At 39.9% G+C, this 15,125-nt stretch overlaps 1 protein-coding gene across 1 annotated transcript; it reads right to left on the reverse strand.

Annotated features, from left to right (window-relative positions):
• Positions 1 to 1,518: 1,518 nt before the first annotated feature.
• CKIalpha (casein kinase I alpha) lies at positions 1,519 to 15,040 on the reverse strand. The gene is made up of 8 exons (XM_028312773.1): positions 14,893 to 15,040; positions 13,491 to 13,685; positions 12,078 to 12,177; positions 9,550 to 9,652; positions 7,073 to 7,159; positions 5,658 to 5,834; positions 4,683 to 4,748; positions 1,519 to 1,692 (listed from the first exon to the last, which is right to left on the reverse strand). The coding sequence occupies exons 1-8, from the start codon at positions 15,038 to 15,040 to the stop codon at positions 1,690 to 1,692; spliced, it is 879 nt and encodes a 292-aa protein (XP_028168574.1). The 3' UTR covers positions 1,519 to 1,689.
• Between the last annotated feature and the right edge of the window lie 85 nt (positions 15,041 to 15,125).

Here is a 15,125-nt window from a genome sequence, read left to right on the forward strand (position 1 = left end):
TATGCTCTCTCAAGTGGAGACAAAACAACGGTTGTCTAATTTATTTAACGATTCGTGGAAAGAAATTATAATTAGTCACCTTAAATCGCATGTTTGTAGAAAAGAGGAATATTGAGATCCATATTATCACAATGAGATAAATACGATAGTCATTGTGTTGTCGTTACAATGTCGTTAAGTTTAAAGTCTATATATTTTGTCTCCATTTGATACATCCGCGCTCGCAATCATACAAGATCTCTGTTACATTATCTTAGAGTAGGGGCCCCGCGAGCCTGGTCTTTGAGTCGCCTACGGTCGTCTTCATATAAAAATATCACCTTCAGGTGAGCGGCTATCAACGGATTCTACGGTATACGCGTCGCGGGACCCCGCTTACAGACCGAACGAAATATTAGCGTGTTCTTAAAAAAATAACAGTTAAAATGAACACTGTCTCAATATTTACAATTATGTTTACTTTGTTTTAAAATACACGATACATAATATGTACCGACCTCCGTCGGGGAGCGGCGCTCGCGGCTATATCTTTTATGTACAATTTTATATTAATTACCTTATTTTATAACCGAATCGAAACCAAAATTAATACCTATAGCTATTGGGGACGCGCGCGGCGCTCTCCGCCGGAGCGGGAATCAGATTTACTTAACTAGATATTTTTTTAGATTTTTACATATTTTTTTCTCTTTTTATTACAGAAAAACCTACTTACATTAGTAATCAGTAAATTTTTAATGAACGATATTAGCCAATATTGTTTTACACCGCGTCGAGTTCCTGACTAAAGTATTTCAGCCATTCACGGGCGTACATACACTATATTATATACAGTAATCGTTGAAATACTCAGGACATTACGATTAATCAATAAATTGAATGTAAACACTAGCTAATTAGGAAAACTAACATCAAACTAATTAATTATCGAGAGTAACATTAAACTACAAACCGAACATGTCACAGAGTTAAATATTTGTTACAATGGATTTATTTTCATAAAAAATGCAAGTCGAACGATAATGGACCCTAATTCATTCATTACAAAATGAACATATAAAGTATAATACAATCAAATCAAAGTAAGATCGATTCACAACTCTAACAATAAAAGTTAGTCACCGTGTTTCGGCCGACACTTTTCACTATCGACGATATAACTAAAAAAGGCCTCTGTAATAGAAAAAAAGCTAGTTCGCACTCGACGCACTGACGCAGCTGGCCCCGGCACACACAGTAGCGGCGTAAGCGGCGGTCCGCCCCGGGTGCCGAGCATCAGGGGCGACACAAGTCGCGCAGATTAGTACTCACTGGCGCATCTGCATGGCAAGTCTACGGTCTATGTCATGATACGGGGGGGGTGCGATTGTCTTTCAATCTTCGAATCGGTAGGTAAAACCCCAAAATCTTGGGGGGTACCAGGGGGTGCCTTNGGCAAGTCTACGGTCTATGTCATGATACGGGGGGGGTGCGATTGTCTTTCAATCTTCGAATCGGTAGGTAAAACCCCAAAATCTTGGGGGGTACCAGGGGGTGCCTTAGGACTTATGACAGGGGGGAGGGGGGTGATCGCCCCGGGTGCCAACCCATGCTACGCCGCCACTGCACACACACACACACACACACACGCCGCTATCGCGCTCGCTTCTTCGCCGGAGCACCGCTTGCTGCCGAACGTCGTAATCTCTTTCACTGGAAAGAGAAAAAACAAAATTAATACAAGTACGAAAGGGTTAAGTCACTAAATCTACGATTATTTACTGGTCGGGGCTCGGAAACCGCTGAATTGTTAAAGTAACCTCGATTGAAAATGCTATCATTTTACCGCACATCAGTAAGCACCACTGTAGAGTAAGGTCACTGTCACTTGCTAGTGGCGCCAACTGGTGAGCATCCCATTGAAAAACAGTTCTAAATCCGTTTTCACAAGGGTCATTTTGATAGAACGATTACTCGATAGGATTGCAACTCAGTGTTTCGTTGTCGTTGAAGTTTTGTTACGTGAATAAGGCTACAGGATGGCGCCACTGTAGAGTAATGTCAATCCCCAGTAGTGCCAACTGTTATGTAAAAAACTGTAGCCCTCATTCTAATAAATCTAAGACTAGACGCACACCACTGATTTTTAGTTGGCCGATAGTTGTGCCCGATTTTAAATTGTATGAAGAATTGGCCAAATCAAATTGGTGTAGTGTGCGCACTTCCATACATGCCCATACTGATCAACTGCCCGACTAAACTATCGGCCGAGGCAAAATCGATGGTCTGCGCCTAGGCTAACGATAACAATTCAACGTTTTCGAGCCCGCTACCGGTGACTGTGAATATGTCTTCTCATTATTACGTTACGATGGATGAAACAACAACCAAGTACCACTGTGTGTGTATACGTATCGAAACCACTCCACAACTGTTAATATTGACAAATGCTACAAACACCACTATGAAAATACAAGTACAACTTCAATACCGGTGATATTATATTAACCGTACATGTACTAAAATTGCTGGGTTTGACTATTTATTAAATTAACTACAAAAAAAGAAATTTATTTACCATATAACGCGCCGAGTATCGTGCGAGAATAAAATGAACATAATAACTATGTACTTGAAGGTTTTTATTTAATTTATACAAAATTCACATCGCCACATTATCACCTTATTGCAGCTTACCTCACAAAGTATCATTATTTTTAAGAGTTAACTACACTCATTTTTTAATTTATACAATTTTTTATTACACAGATATTAACAAATCACTATCCAAGTTGTTCCGATGTTAAAAAAATTGGCAATCTCATGCAAAATATCAAATAATATTTTGTATACAAAAATAAACTTGTACATCATTATCAATAAGATGCGTTTATACCCTTAATAAGTAGAAATTTACAGAATAAAATACACATCACTCACTCACACGTACACACACCACATACTACTATAAAAGTTCTACAAACGCTATAATTTATGGTAACACTACTATACACAGAGCGCGACAAGTATTGAAGTAATGTTACCTATAAAATGGTGATATTATCATGATACAGAAAATATGAAAACAGAAATTATCGTCACGGAATTTGACCGCATTCAAGGTCAGCGGATTAAAAATATTAAAATAACTAAAACATAATTATGACTAATGGTAAAAGCGAAAGTAAATTACGCTAATTTGACTCAGTTAAGCATTCCAAGAAATCTGCTATACAAAGAATAAAATATCATAACATTACAAATGGTCAGAATCATGTTTCGACCAGCTATTTGTTTTTTAATATAATCCGCCAACGCTCTGTGTATAAAGTTAAAATACCAATATTTTATCAACTATATTATCCTGCATAACTAACCGATAGCGTGTCAATCGGTAAACAAATCATCAGAGATCATCTTTGCACAAAAATTTTAACACTCAAATGTAGGCTTACATAATGTAGGTGTACCTATTTGTGCAAGACAGTGCCTAGCCAGCCTGTTATTATGTCCTGCACAACTCTAGCCAGAGAAACGTATTAAGCTAACTAAAATCCCCGTCGAAATGCACATCTACTTTTAGACATTTATCAATAGACAATGTCATATTATTATTAACATCCTTGTGTAGCTCAGTTTCTAACAATCGCATACTATCAGACTTGACAAGTTACTGTCACAACATGGCCAAAACCTGCAGGATTTTGGGGAACAGAAATGATAAGTACGTTTATTGGTCATAGATTTTTAGTTACCCAAAAATCCGCTAGACTAATCAGATCAAAAGCTTTTTCTAAAGATTGAATTAGTGACATTTGAAGCAATTTTAAATTAACACTTCAATTTGTGGTCCGTTTTATGAAAACGAATCCCAACTATAAATCATAACGAAAGATCGATGTGTATAGAACGGGGATATTCTAGAAATAAATAATAACAATACTTGGGCCATTTTTACACATGGACAAATCGCACACAACATTATTGTCACTTTTAACCCTCTATATCACCGAGTTTACTTTCAAAATCCACCACTATTCAAATAATCCATTCACCGTATTAGTGCAAATCAAATTATAACATTCAAATAAAATTGATGACTGACGTAACAAAGCTGATTGTTTTAGCACTGTCACCGAGTTATATGAATCTTAAAAACCAAAATCCGTGCAAATATGTCACGCACGATGAACAAATTAATAATGATGATGGCAAGATTTTTATTAGGTGATTTGTTACTCAAAAACTGTATTACGAAATAATTTTCGACTCGTGCATATGCGATCACACCATGATTGTGATTATAAGCTCAAGCTTTCATTTGACGCTTTTGATGTCTTCAGTACAGGACAAAATACATTTTTTATAAATAAATAATTTATTAAACCTGGCAACACTGACCATGGGAATTCTCCAAAGATTGTTTCGTTAATATCTGAACTAAGTTTCTTATAATTTATCTATGGCCAGGGCTTTCTTTGCCGCAACCATAGCCCTCAGTTTTCAAAACCAAGAGTTTTTTTTTTCGATTTCTTTAAACGAAAGTAACGCACAGAAAAATGGGCTAAACGATTTCAAGACTCCTAGATTTAGTAATAATGAAAGCTCCAGCATACAATCTCGCCTGCTTGGCGCATAGTGGGTTAGCGAGTGGTCGGTGGTGGTTAGGATATGGCGGTGTGCTTTTTCTTGAGTTGACTAACGGATTGGTGTCCTTTGACGGCCGGCTTGTTGGCCGCCGACTCGTTGGTCGCGTGCACCGACTTCACCTAAGACGGAGACTTGAGATGAGGACACACAGTTTGAGTTCAGTTTCTTACTTATTTTCTTATTTTAGTCAATAATTTCAAGCATAGCTAAACTAGAAATAACATAATGAGCTGATTTAGTTTTCTACACCTACATAGCTTATCAGAATGAAAAACTTATTAGGTAAATATAATAACAAAATATACATAACAATATTATGTAGCATTAATAATGTAAAAATCCTCGCACGCGTTGGACTTAACATGCGTTGTCGAATGGTATGGAATCCAGAAAATTCGTTGGTATAATATTATTCTATACCACAAGCCAAGTAGGAGAGTTTAGAGCAATTTGGCAATGACGTTAATTCATTACCGGAGACCTCACTCCTCTACCTATTTACACTGACTTCCATGGGTGACTCGTCTGGGCAATCTCATAGATAGAGTTTCGGACTACATCCGATCCGAATTTGCGAAAATACAATCCGGAGTAGTAGTTTTATTTCCGAAATGCGATTCCGATTCGATGCATTCAGTGTGCTTACCATGAGTTCACGTTAGGTGTGCTCGCTATCGAGTGTGTCAAAGAAATGTATGACGTTTTTAGTTCTTCAAAGTAGCCGATAGAGGCGCTGTACAATCATAGCGCAGTAGCTAGCGAGCACACCTAACTTAAACTCATGATAAGCACACAGATCAGATGTAGTGCGAAACCGCTTTTAGGGCAAGGCCTGTGCTCTGTTCTATAAGGAGACCGTATAAATCCTGTGACGATGATACCGTTTGCACCATCAATCCCTAACTTTTAAGTGACCCACATCATGTGGGTCACATGGCAACACATAACAGGAATTTTGTTTTCATATGGGTCACTTAAAAACTAGGGATTTATGGTGAAAACGGGCATGAGACTGTATGAGTACGCACCTCGTTGTTGGGCGGCGGCTGCGGCGGCTGCTGGGCGGCGCGCCGCTGGACGGACGGCGAGCGGCGGTCGGGCGGCGCGGCGCCGGCTTCCATGTGCTGCTTGCGCTGCCGCAGGATGGTCCAGTCGAACGTGTAGTCGTACTGGTAGTTCATCGTGCGGAACAGGATGCGGAACAGCTGCGGACGGAACAAAGAGAATTGAAAGCTTCTCTAACGGTTTTCTACAGACTACAGTTTGCGTAGGAATTATACGACCTAACTCCACCAGCCCCTTTCCACCGGGAAACCAGACGCAGATTAGCCTACCATACCTACATTGTCGACATTCCACCAGCTCGCACTAAGCGTTTCGATGACTCTTTTATAATGCGAACAGCTAGGGACTGGAATTCACAGCCTGCTTCTGTTTTTCCTGAATACTATTAATCCGGGCATTTTACACAGGGCAGATATGTACCATCCTGGACTGCATCTCAATTAACACCAGATGCGATTGCGGTCAAATGCATAAAAAACATAAAGCGCCTTGAAATTAGAGGCGTGACAAAGCGTTACGGTGAGGCCAGTACGCCATTGCGGGCACGCCACTACTAGTTTTCATACAATAGGCTAGTTTCCTAAAAAAAACGTAGTCCGTCAAAAAATATTGGACGCGTATGTTTTTATTTGTCAATCAAACAAGTAATTACGAAGTTATGATGCGTTGAAGTTCCACGTGACGTCACAAAGTGCTACACTTTTAAGCACTCCTTGACGTCACTGGCCTCTTTTTCTAAACTTAAGCGCACTTTATCTCTTTTAAATTTTCATTATTTTGAAAAAGATAACAATACGTGTCGAGTATTTTTTTTATAGTAACTGACTAATTCAAACTCTTGCTTTTTTACTCAGGAAACATCCCTATTGTAAAAAGCGCAGTTGCAGCGCCACTAAACGCCGCGTTTCTCACATCTCTAATTTGAAGGCGCCCTAAAAAGCTGCTAACATAGACACTTATACAGCCACACACCATCACAGAAAACTGAGGCGTTGTGTGGTGATCAAATGGAAACAACTGAACACAAAGTTTATGCAGAGTAGAGTGACTGTTTTGTACGTCACGTAAGAATCCACGCGTATCTTGATGATCAATAATTATCCTCAACAGAAACTAGTACAAGTGCACGAATCTTTTGAATGTCAAATAGAAAGTCTGATACAGATAATGTCAGACAGGATGATCAATTACCTGAATAGTAGTAAATAACACTAAATATTATATTTCACATTTTTTGCCTAAACTAAACGTTTCACATGACCTTGACCATTAATGACTTGATACACCAATTTTACGTTCAAAAATCGAAATCTATTAGATTAGTGATTCCTCTAACAGAATTGAAGTTTAACTTAACAAATAATAAAATCCAACTCACCTGTCTTAGGTACATGTAGTCAGGGGCTTCGTCGAAGGTTAGCCCGCGGCAGTAATTTAAATACATGGCAAACTCGGCCGGGAATCCCTGGAAACACCACGTTTATTACCAACTTTATTGTTTTAGGCCCGGTTTCCACCAAAGCTGTGCGGAGAAATATTTTGAACAACCAATCAGATTTCATTCTGTGAATTTCACTCAATCTGATTGGTTTTCCAAAACATTTCTCCATTCCGCCTTACTCAATGAGGGCTATCGTTTTAGCGCTCATCAGTTAGCGCCACTGTAAAGTATTTGACTATTGGTTATTTTAACTACGAATCAAAAAAACCGGGTCTTAGGCCCGGTTTTTTGATTCGTAGTTAAAATAACCAATAGTCAAATTTGACAGATGTCAAATGACAAGTGGTTAAATATCAGAAAAAAAATGTTTTTCGAACAATGGTTAGCTTGACTTTTAGTACATTTTTAAACTATTTATATATACATTTTGTTAATATTTAACCATTAGTAGCAAAATTTAACAATTTGTAATTTTAACTATGAATCAAAAAACTGGGCCTTAGGCCCAGTAAGGCCCGGTTTTTTGAATCGTAGTTAAAATAAGCAATGGTCAAATTTGACAGATGTCAAATGACAAGTGGTTAAATATCAGAAAAAAATGTTTTTCGAACAATGGTTAGCTTGACTTTTCGTACATTTTTTAACTATTAGTTAGCATTTTGTTAATATTTAACCATTAGTACCAAAAGGATGATGGGCACAAATGTATGGAAAGTGGTACCCGCTCCAATAGCCATAACCAATACAGGGTGACAGGTAAAGCGATACATTCCTTGAAAGGGGTCAAAGTAGAGCTTATTTGCAGTCATTTAAGACATATGACACCATGCCCGAAACTTGTTCATTTCCAAGTTATTCAAGATTTAAGTATTTTTTTAAAAATCTCCAGTTTTTATGTTAAAATGTACCCTTGTAATGAAGAATACGGAATAATGTTAACTTTTTTGTTGTATTCGTATAGCTAAATAATAAGATTGCTAGGTGTAACTTTTTATTAATAAGGGGGTAGTACTTCTTTAAATAAACATTTATTTCACAACTATCCCCATCAATAATTATAGAGTTAAGGAAGGATGCTGGAGCAGTAAACCCTTCCTGCCTCGCATAACCTAAGTACCATACGATGGACACGTATGATACTTCTTCTTCTTCTTCCTCGGTCCCTCACTGATGAGGATCGCGACCACAGATAGTGTTCCTCCACAGAATGCGGTCATAAGCTGTGTGGACCTCACGATGCAAACTCCCGCCCACCGTCTTCCTCACCGCGTCCGACCATCTCGTCGGTGCCCTGCCCCGAGCGCGTCTGCCTTCCATACTGTATGATACTTAGGTTACACAAAAAGTATCTTTATCATCGAACGCAACCAGATCTGAGGCTGGTGGCCATAGTAAATGTTGTTCGTCTCGGTAAGACCTTTCAAATGACACTACAAACATAACTATTGGAGCCGGGTACCATTCTGCAAAAAAGTATGTATATCTTCGTACACAACCAGATCTGGGGCTGGTGGTCATAGTAAAAGTTGTTCATCTTGGTAAGACCTTTCAAACGATACTAGACACATATCTATTGGAGCCGGGTACCATTTTGCCCATTGTCCTTTAACAATTTGCTATGAATCAAAAAACTGGGCCTAACAAAGACGTGTTGCGAACTTATTGGCTACTTTTTTAGATGATACAAATTATTTGACGCTGACTGAAAATATGAAATTGAGTTTCAAAAACAAATCTGTACTAGTAAATTGTCCTGATCTACGTAACGACGCTCCCTCATTTATAAATAGGTGTAATAAACAAGTTATGAGCCAAGGCGACTATCCGATGTGGGCAGCGCCTATCAATAAATACTGCGTCAGACATTCCTAACGTCTAGTTAGATATGAGGACAGTCCTATGCCACCGTTAAGACAACATAAAATCTAGAATCTAAAGTCTATTTCTAATTTTAGTTCAGATACGACAAACATTTGCCTGCATTTGTCTAAGGATATAAACCAGTGCCGGGTCTGACGCAGAATGTGCACTTCGCAAAATGCGAACTTTTCTACACAAATGTAAAGGCTGAAGAGTTTGTTTGTATAATATTAGTATGGAAAATTGCGCATTTCATTTTGCGAAGTGCACATTCAGCGTTAGGCCCCCAGTGCCGTGTCCACACCAGGATGTTAGGCTACCGATTCGAAGATAGCTTCACACAAATGGCATGGTCAGAAGAAAAGTCTTATGTATACTGCTGCTTGCTATGTTTGTCTTAAAACTGTTAGGGCCCAAAAGAAAAGGTGACCGTGGCAACCCTTTTTTGACTTTCATCAGTGCCATATCTTGGTCAAAATTGAATATAGAAAAGTCTAATAACGACTCTATTTCCATACTACTAAGGCGAATTACAGCGTGCCGACAATACTCACCTTACACAGCACCTCGACAGGTGTAGACATCTTTTTCTCGCTAATCCGCTCGTACTTCTGTTTCTTCGTGATGGCCTTCAACCCTTGCCACGGCAGCGATCCTCTGTCGGGACAAACAAATGGACAATGTTATTACACATTCACAATATACCTACTTATTACTCACCTGCAGTGGACGTCCTGTGAAATGGTGATGAATATTATATTCATCACCATTTAATAACTGACTATATTCAGAATATAGTCAGTTATTCTGTTATTATATACGTGCCAATGAGGGCTATCGTTTTTATACCTAAAAGTTGGCACCCCTGGCGATTGACAGGACCTTACTCTACAGTGGCGCCATCTTGATGAGTGCAAATGCGATAGTCCTCCTACCACTTTAGCGCTCACCAGCTGGCGCCACTGTCTTCGCGACTAGCAAGTGACAGGACCTTACTCTACAGTGGCGCCAACTGGTGAGCGCTAAAACGATAGCCCTCATTGATACGTTTGCTGTAAGGAAAGACTGCAGAAGCATTGGCAACTGCACAATAGTGCTATGGGAAAGGACTTCGCGGAAACGCACCCGACTGCACAACTAGTTAAGCGTGTCGGTATGTCCCATTATTATGACGTGGCGAACAAATACTGGTGGAAAACACACATGACTGACCACAGTAATGTAGCTTGGTATAGGCGACAGAACAGACTGTTACAGAGCATATTATATTACAGCAATATTGAGCGCTACATACAAAGTGCCGTTCTGACTGGTTGATCCATATTACAGTTTAAGATTTCTATCAAAATCCTTTGGCCTTCTGTCTAACTAAAGGGATAATAGCTTAATAACTATTATAAGTAAAATAAGGTCTACCTGGCAAACCGTGCTAAACATTGAGTCAAGAAAAAAGTAATGAGAAATGTAAAGGCTCATGGACTGTTGGACATGAATCTGCTGTTTGAAATTTCTAATTAGGTGACCTCGAAACTTTTGTTAATTCTAGGTCAAGCTGTGTTGACAATTTAACCAAAGCACTTTATTGTTGAACAACATCACAACACTACAATAAGGTTGAGCATCCCACTGCATCGTGTATATTGGTGTGCAAAATTATATTTACAGCGACAAAACTTACAAAACACAAATGCAGCCAGGTCAAGGACATCGTTATACCGTATTGTTTCATTTTATGCATAAATTATACTCACACAATACGTTTGGATCGCTTTTAACTGTAAATAGATAGCGATCCGAACGCTACTACACAATCAAGGTAGGATACGGTAAGTTAACTTTATAGTACGCACGTGAAGCATGCAGAAAGTCCATATAATATTAATATCTCTATCAGCCGGGCTAGGATGCGCGCCGTGATAAAATCTTATCGAAAATTTTAGACGACAAATGTATGGGCTTATCGTGTAAAATCGATAAAATGGCGTCATAAACGCTTATCGCGGCACGCATGCTAGGCCTACTGTAATATTCTTTAACAGAAAATACTCGACTCGAGAAAGAAACCTGTGAGTTTATGTTTAACATTCACATAATTTTGTATACGTGACTAATACCACGCGGTCTACTAGTAGATTGACCTACTGTGTATAACTACACTATGGCGCCGTTGGAAAGTGACTAATATGGGTGACTCAGAACGCGTTTCGACATGTCCTTGCACAACATCGTACCTGTGACTCCTAGCACGTTGTTGTGAGTTTGGAAAACTAAAAACCTGGTGCAATCCTTGGAAATGAGTCGTGCGGTACAATTTTTGGCTTGAAAGCAAGCTGGCTCAAGCAATACATTTTAGAGCATACCTGTCCAATAGTTGATTTATCAACTTATCAACTATTCACGTACGCCTATAGGATTGTGACGTCACTTGTCAATAGCCCACTCGATAGAAGAATGGATACCAACATAAGAATCGTCCACGTTTCTTGGATATCATCCCCATCCTTATCTTCTAGACACGTGAGTCGTAAATAGACATTATGCAGACCTCCAAAAGAAAGCATAAACCAAGGCGTAGACCACCGATTTTTAGTTGGCCGATAGTTGGGTCGGGCTGTTAATCAGTAAGGAGATGTATTAAAGTGCGCACATTACACCGATTTGTTATCGGCCGATTCTTCATAAAAATTACAATCGGGCGCAACTATCGGCCAACTAAAAGTCTGTGGTATGCGCTTAGGCTAACAGTCATTCACAATTGTAAGTTATTTAAGATTGTAAGAGTGGCAATAAACATCAATCCAAAAATCAATAATGATCATACTTTATGCGAATACCTGTAAATAGCAAGCAGCCAAGCAAAAATTAAACTTTTGTGCCTACAAATTATATTGTTGTTGTTGTTCTAATAGTGCGTCCACACTGGGCGAACGGGCTCACATGACACAAACTTTTGTGTAAGAATTTGGATTCCCATTCTATTGTATTTATATCTTTACTCGACACAATCTTTTCGATTATTTTGCTCTACATTAATCATTTAAACTCACATTTGTATCAAAAACGTCAGCAAGTGCGAACTCACCTATTAAAATACATAAGTACGTAGCCGAGTGACTCCATGTCGTCCCGCCGCGATTGCTCGATGCCGAGGTGCGCGTTGATTGATGCGTAACGCGCCGTGCCTGCGCAACAAATGATCGAACTCATTGTTATGGGAACTTGACCATCATTAGTTAAGTCTCTGCTGCAGAAGCACGACTTCTCCAATTTACCAGAGGCAAATGAAGGATCTGATCTACCTGGGAGATAAGCTTTTTGAGAGAGCTCATAAAATCAACTGGTTCGTTACAACATAATCAAATCAAAATGGAATTGAGCCCTATACTTGTTTAGTCCGTGTCAATATTGTGATCAAATCTTTCCGTGGATAATGTCACGGCTTTATCTGGCCGAAAAAAGAAAGCAATAATACTTTTTTTATTTTTTTATTTGTGGCAACCAAACCTCTCTGGGAGGTTTATTTCTGCCAATGTCGAGTGAAAAATATTGACATAGTTATCAATAGAACGTGGGTGTTTCAGTTCTATTGATTTTTCATGGATTCCTTGGAGTTAAGTATGCCCGTAAGCAGGTTTCGAGACGCCACCGGGTCAAATTCGAAGTATTTCAATGTTTTTTATAATTTATCACTTCACTGCACTTTAGAACACAAAATAACACCAAATTTGTACACTAAAGTCCATTAAATAATAAATTGAAACCATTAAAACAGATCGACCATGCTTCCCGTTCAACTACCCTCCACGGAATCCGCAATAATACTTGTTTATTTATTAGAAATGACGTAGCTCCTAACCTGCTTACCTACTACAGGGCCCATTGTTCACAGTAGGCCAACTGCAAAATGACGCCTTTGTAGAGAATAAGCCTATGATAACATATTCGCCAAGCACTAACCGGTCACATCCTTGTCCTCGCGGTATGAGATATGAACTCTTTGGCGAGCCCGAAGTCGATCACGTGAGCTTGTTGCAGTGGCGGCCGCTGCCGTCGGGAAGTGTGCCTTGTGCGCTGGCAATTAAGGTTCAACTTCACTCACCGGTCAGGTTCTTGTCATCGCGGTACGAGATATGTGAGCTTGTTGCAGTGGCGGCCGCTGCCGTCGGGAAGTGTGCCTTGTGCGCTCGGGATAAGGCTCAACTTCACTCACCGGTCAGGTTCTTGTCCTCGCGGTACGAGATGTGAACTTCTTGGCGAGCCCGAAGTCGATCATGTATGTATAGTCTGCTGTCGCGACTGTACGACGGGTGCCCGCAGTGAGTGTGCGAGCGCGACAGCAACATAATTACGCGCGAGCGATGAGGATGGGTAGCTTGGGGTCATTGGACAAAATTCTACGTGCTCACAGACCGGGCTTTAGAGCTTGTTGCAGTGGCGGCCGCTGCCGTCGGGAAGTGTGCCTTGTGCGCTGGCAATAAGGTTCAACTTCACTCACCGGTCAAGTTCTTGTCCTCGCGGTACGAAATATGCGCGCGCGTGCGCAAGTCGCGGAACTTCTTGGCGAGCCCGAAGTCGATCATGTAGAGCTTGTTGCAGTGGCGGCCGATTCCCATGAGGAAGTTGTCCGGCTTGATGTCCCGGTGGATGAAGCACTTGCAATGGATGAACTCCACGCGCCCGAGCATCTGGTCTGTGGGAGGATTTTGTTTTAGTTATCATCAATATACAGCAATGTAAACCATATTCTGTCTTAAGGTTCAAAATGAAAGTTTTTTTGAGTCCCTTTCTGTTGGCGTGCTTTATAAGGATCCTAGAACAAATATCGACATGATGAAGAAGAATCGAGTAATATTTGTATTAACAACAACAAGTACTACAAACATGGATTCTTATAATTACACAGCCAATAACGAATTGTAATAACTTGGATCGCCCAAAATGCTCTATAATATTATCGTCCTATGTACGACCGATAGTTAAAATTACACGTTAAAGCAACCTTCAATTTTAACAATGACTCAGTCTAACAGTTCTTCTAACTGAATGTTTCTATAAATGGACTTGAACTTCTAGTATTTATTTTTAAAATAGCTTATGAATGAATTTAATAATTATCATCACAATTAATAGTTTTCAAAATTCAATCAGAATCCTTAAAATATGTATGCTCGTCGTATTACAAGGAACCAGCCAGCATTGAAGATTCTAATTAACGTATAAAGAATAACAAAACCGATGATTCGCAATAATCGGTCATACGTCTAATGGCAATCAGATTGCGTGTTGCTCATGCTATTATAGACTTACTAATCACTCTAATTTGGCATCGATATTCGACCGACGATGCATTATCGCCGACCGATTAATATTGATGCAGCAAAATCATATTTATTTACTTTTTGTTATTGAAATGAAATAATGGCCGTTACATACATGCATTGAAATCTTTGTTCCCTTATGTAATTAAAGGTTTAAGGGTGGCGAGAGGTGAAAACCGGAGTGAAGATTCTTCCAAAGCCAAGATTCCCTTTGTTCTTTGGGTCGCTCTCTCTTTAAGTTTAAGACTCCCCGCAGACCACCGATTATTATTTGGCCGATAGTTGGGCCCGATTCTAATTTGTATGAAGAATCGGCCGATACCAAGTCAGTGCAATGTTAACAGCCCGACTAAACTACAAAATTTAGGCCGACAAAAAATATGTAGTCTGTAGTCTTAAAGACAGTGGAATGGTATGGATCGTTTCATCCACGAAGACGCTTCCCACCATTCTTCCGGTCCGAGCAATCGGATCAATCTACCCGCGCTTCCCTCGTGTGCCTCGACCAAAAATTGGTGGGGCGCGTCTACGTGGATGAAACGATCCATAAATCCCTAGACAGATGGAATAGTCACGTACCTGCAAGCATAAGCACAGTCTTGATCGTGAACTGGCGCGAGCAGAAGTTGAAGAGGTCCTCGAGTGATGGACCCAGCAGGTCCATCACGAGGATGTTGTGGTCCTTCTCGTAGCCGTACCATCTACAACAAAGAGTCACATCATTCATCGGTGTGGCCAAACCATTGAAACAATCCCTAATGCTTCAACCATACCAACGCGTGCAGGTCGCTATCACCATTGCGATCACAGCG

This window comes from Ostrinia furnacalis, unplaced genomic scaffold (genome assembly GCF_004193835.3).
Source record: "Ostrinia furnacalis isolate ACB-3 unplaced genomic scaffold, ASM419383v2 OfSCF4105, whole genome shotgun sequence".
NCBI lineage: Eukaryota > Metazoa > Arthropoda > Insecta > Lepidoptera > Crambidae > Ostrinia > Ostrinia furnacalis.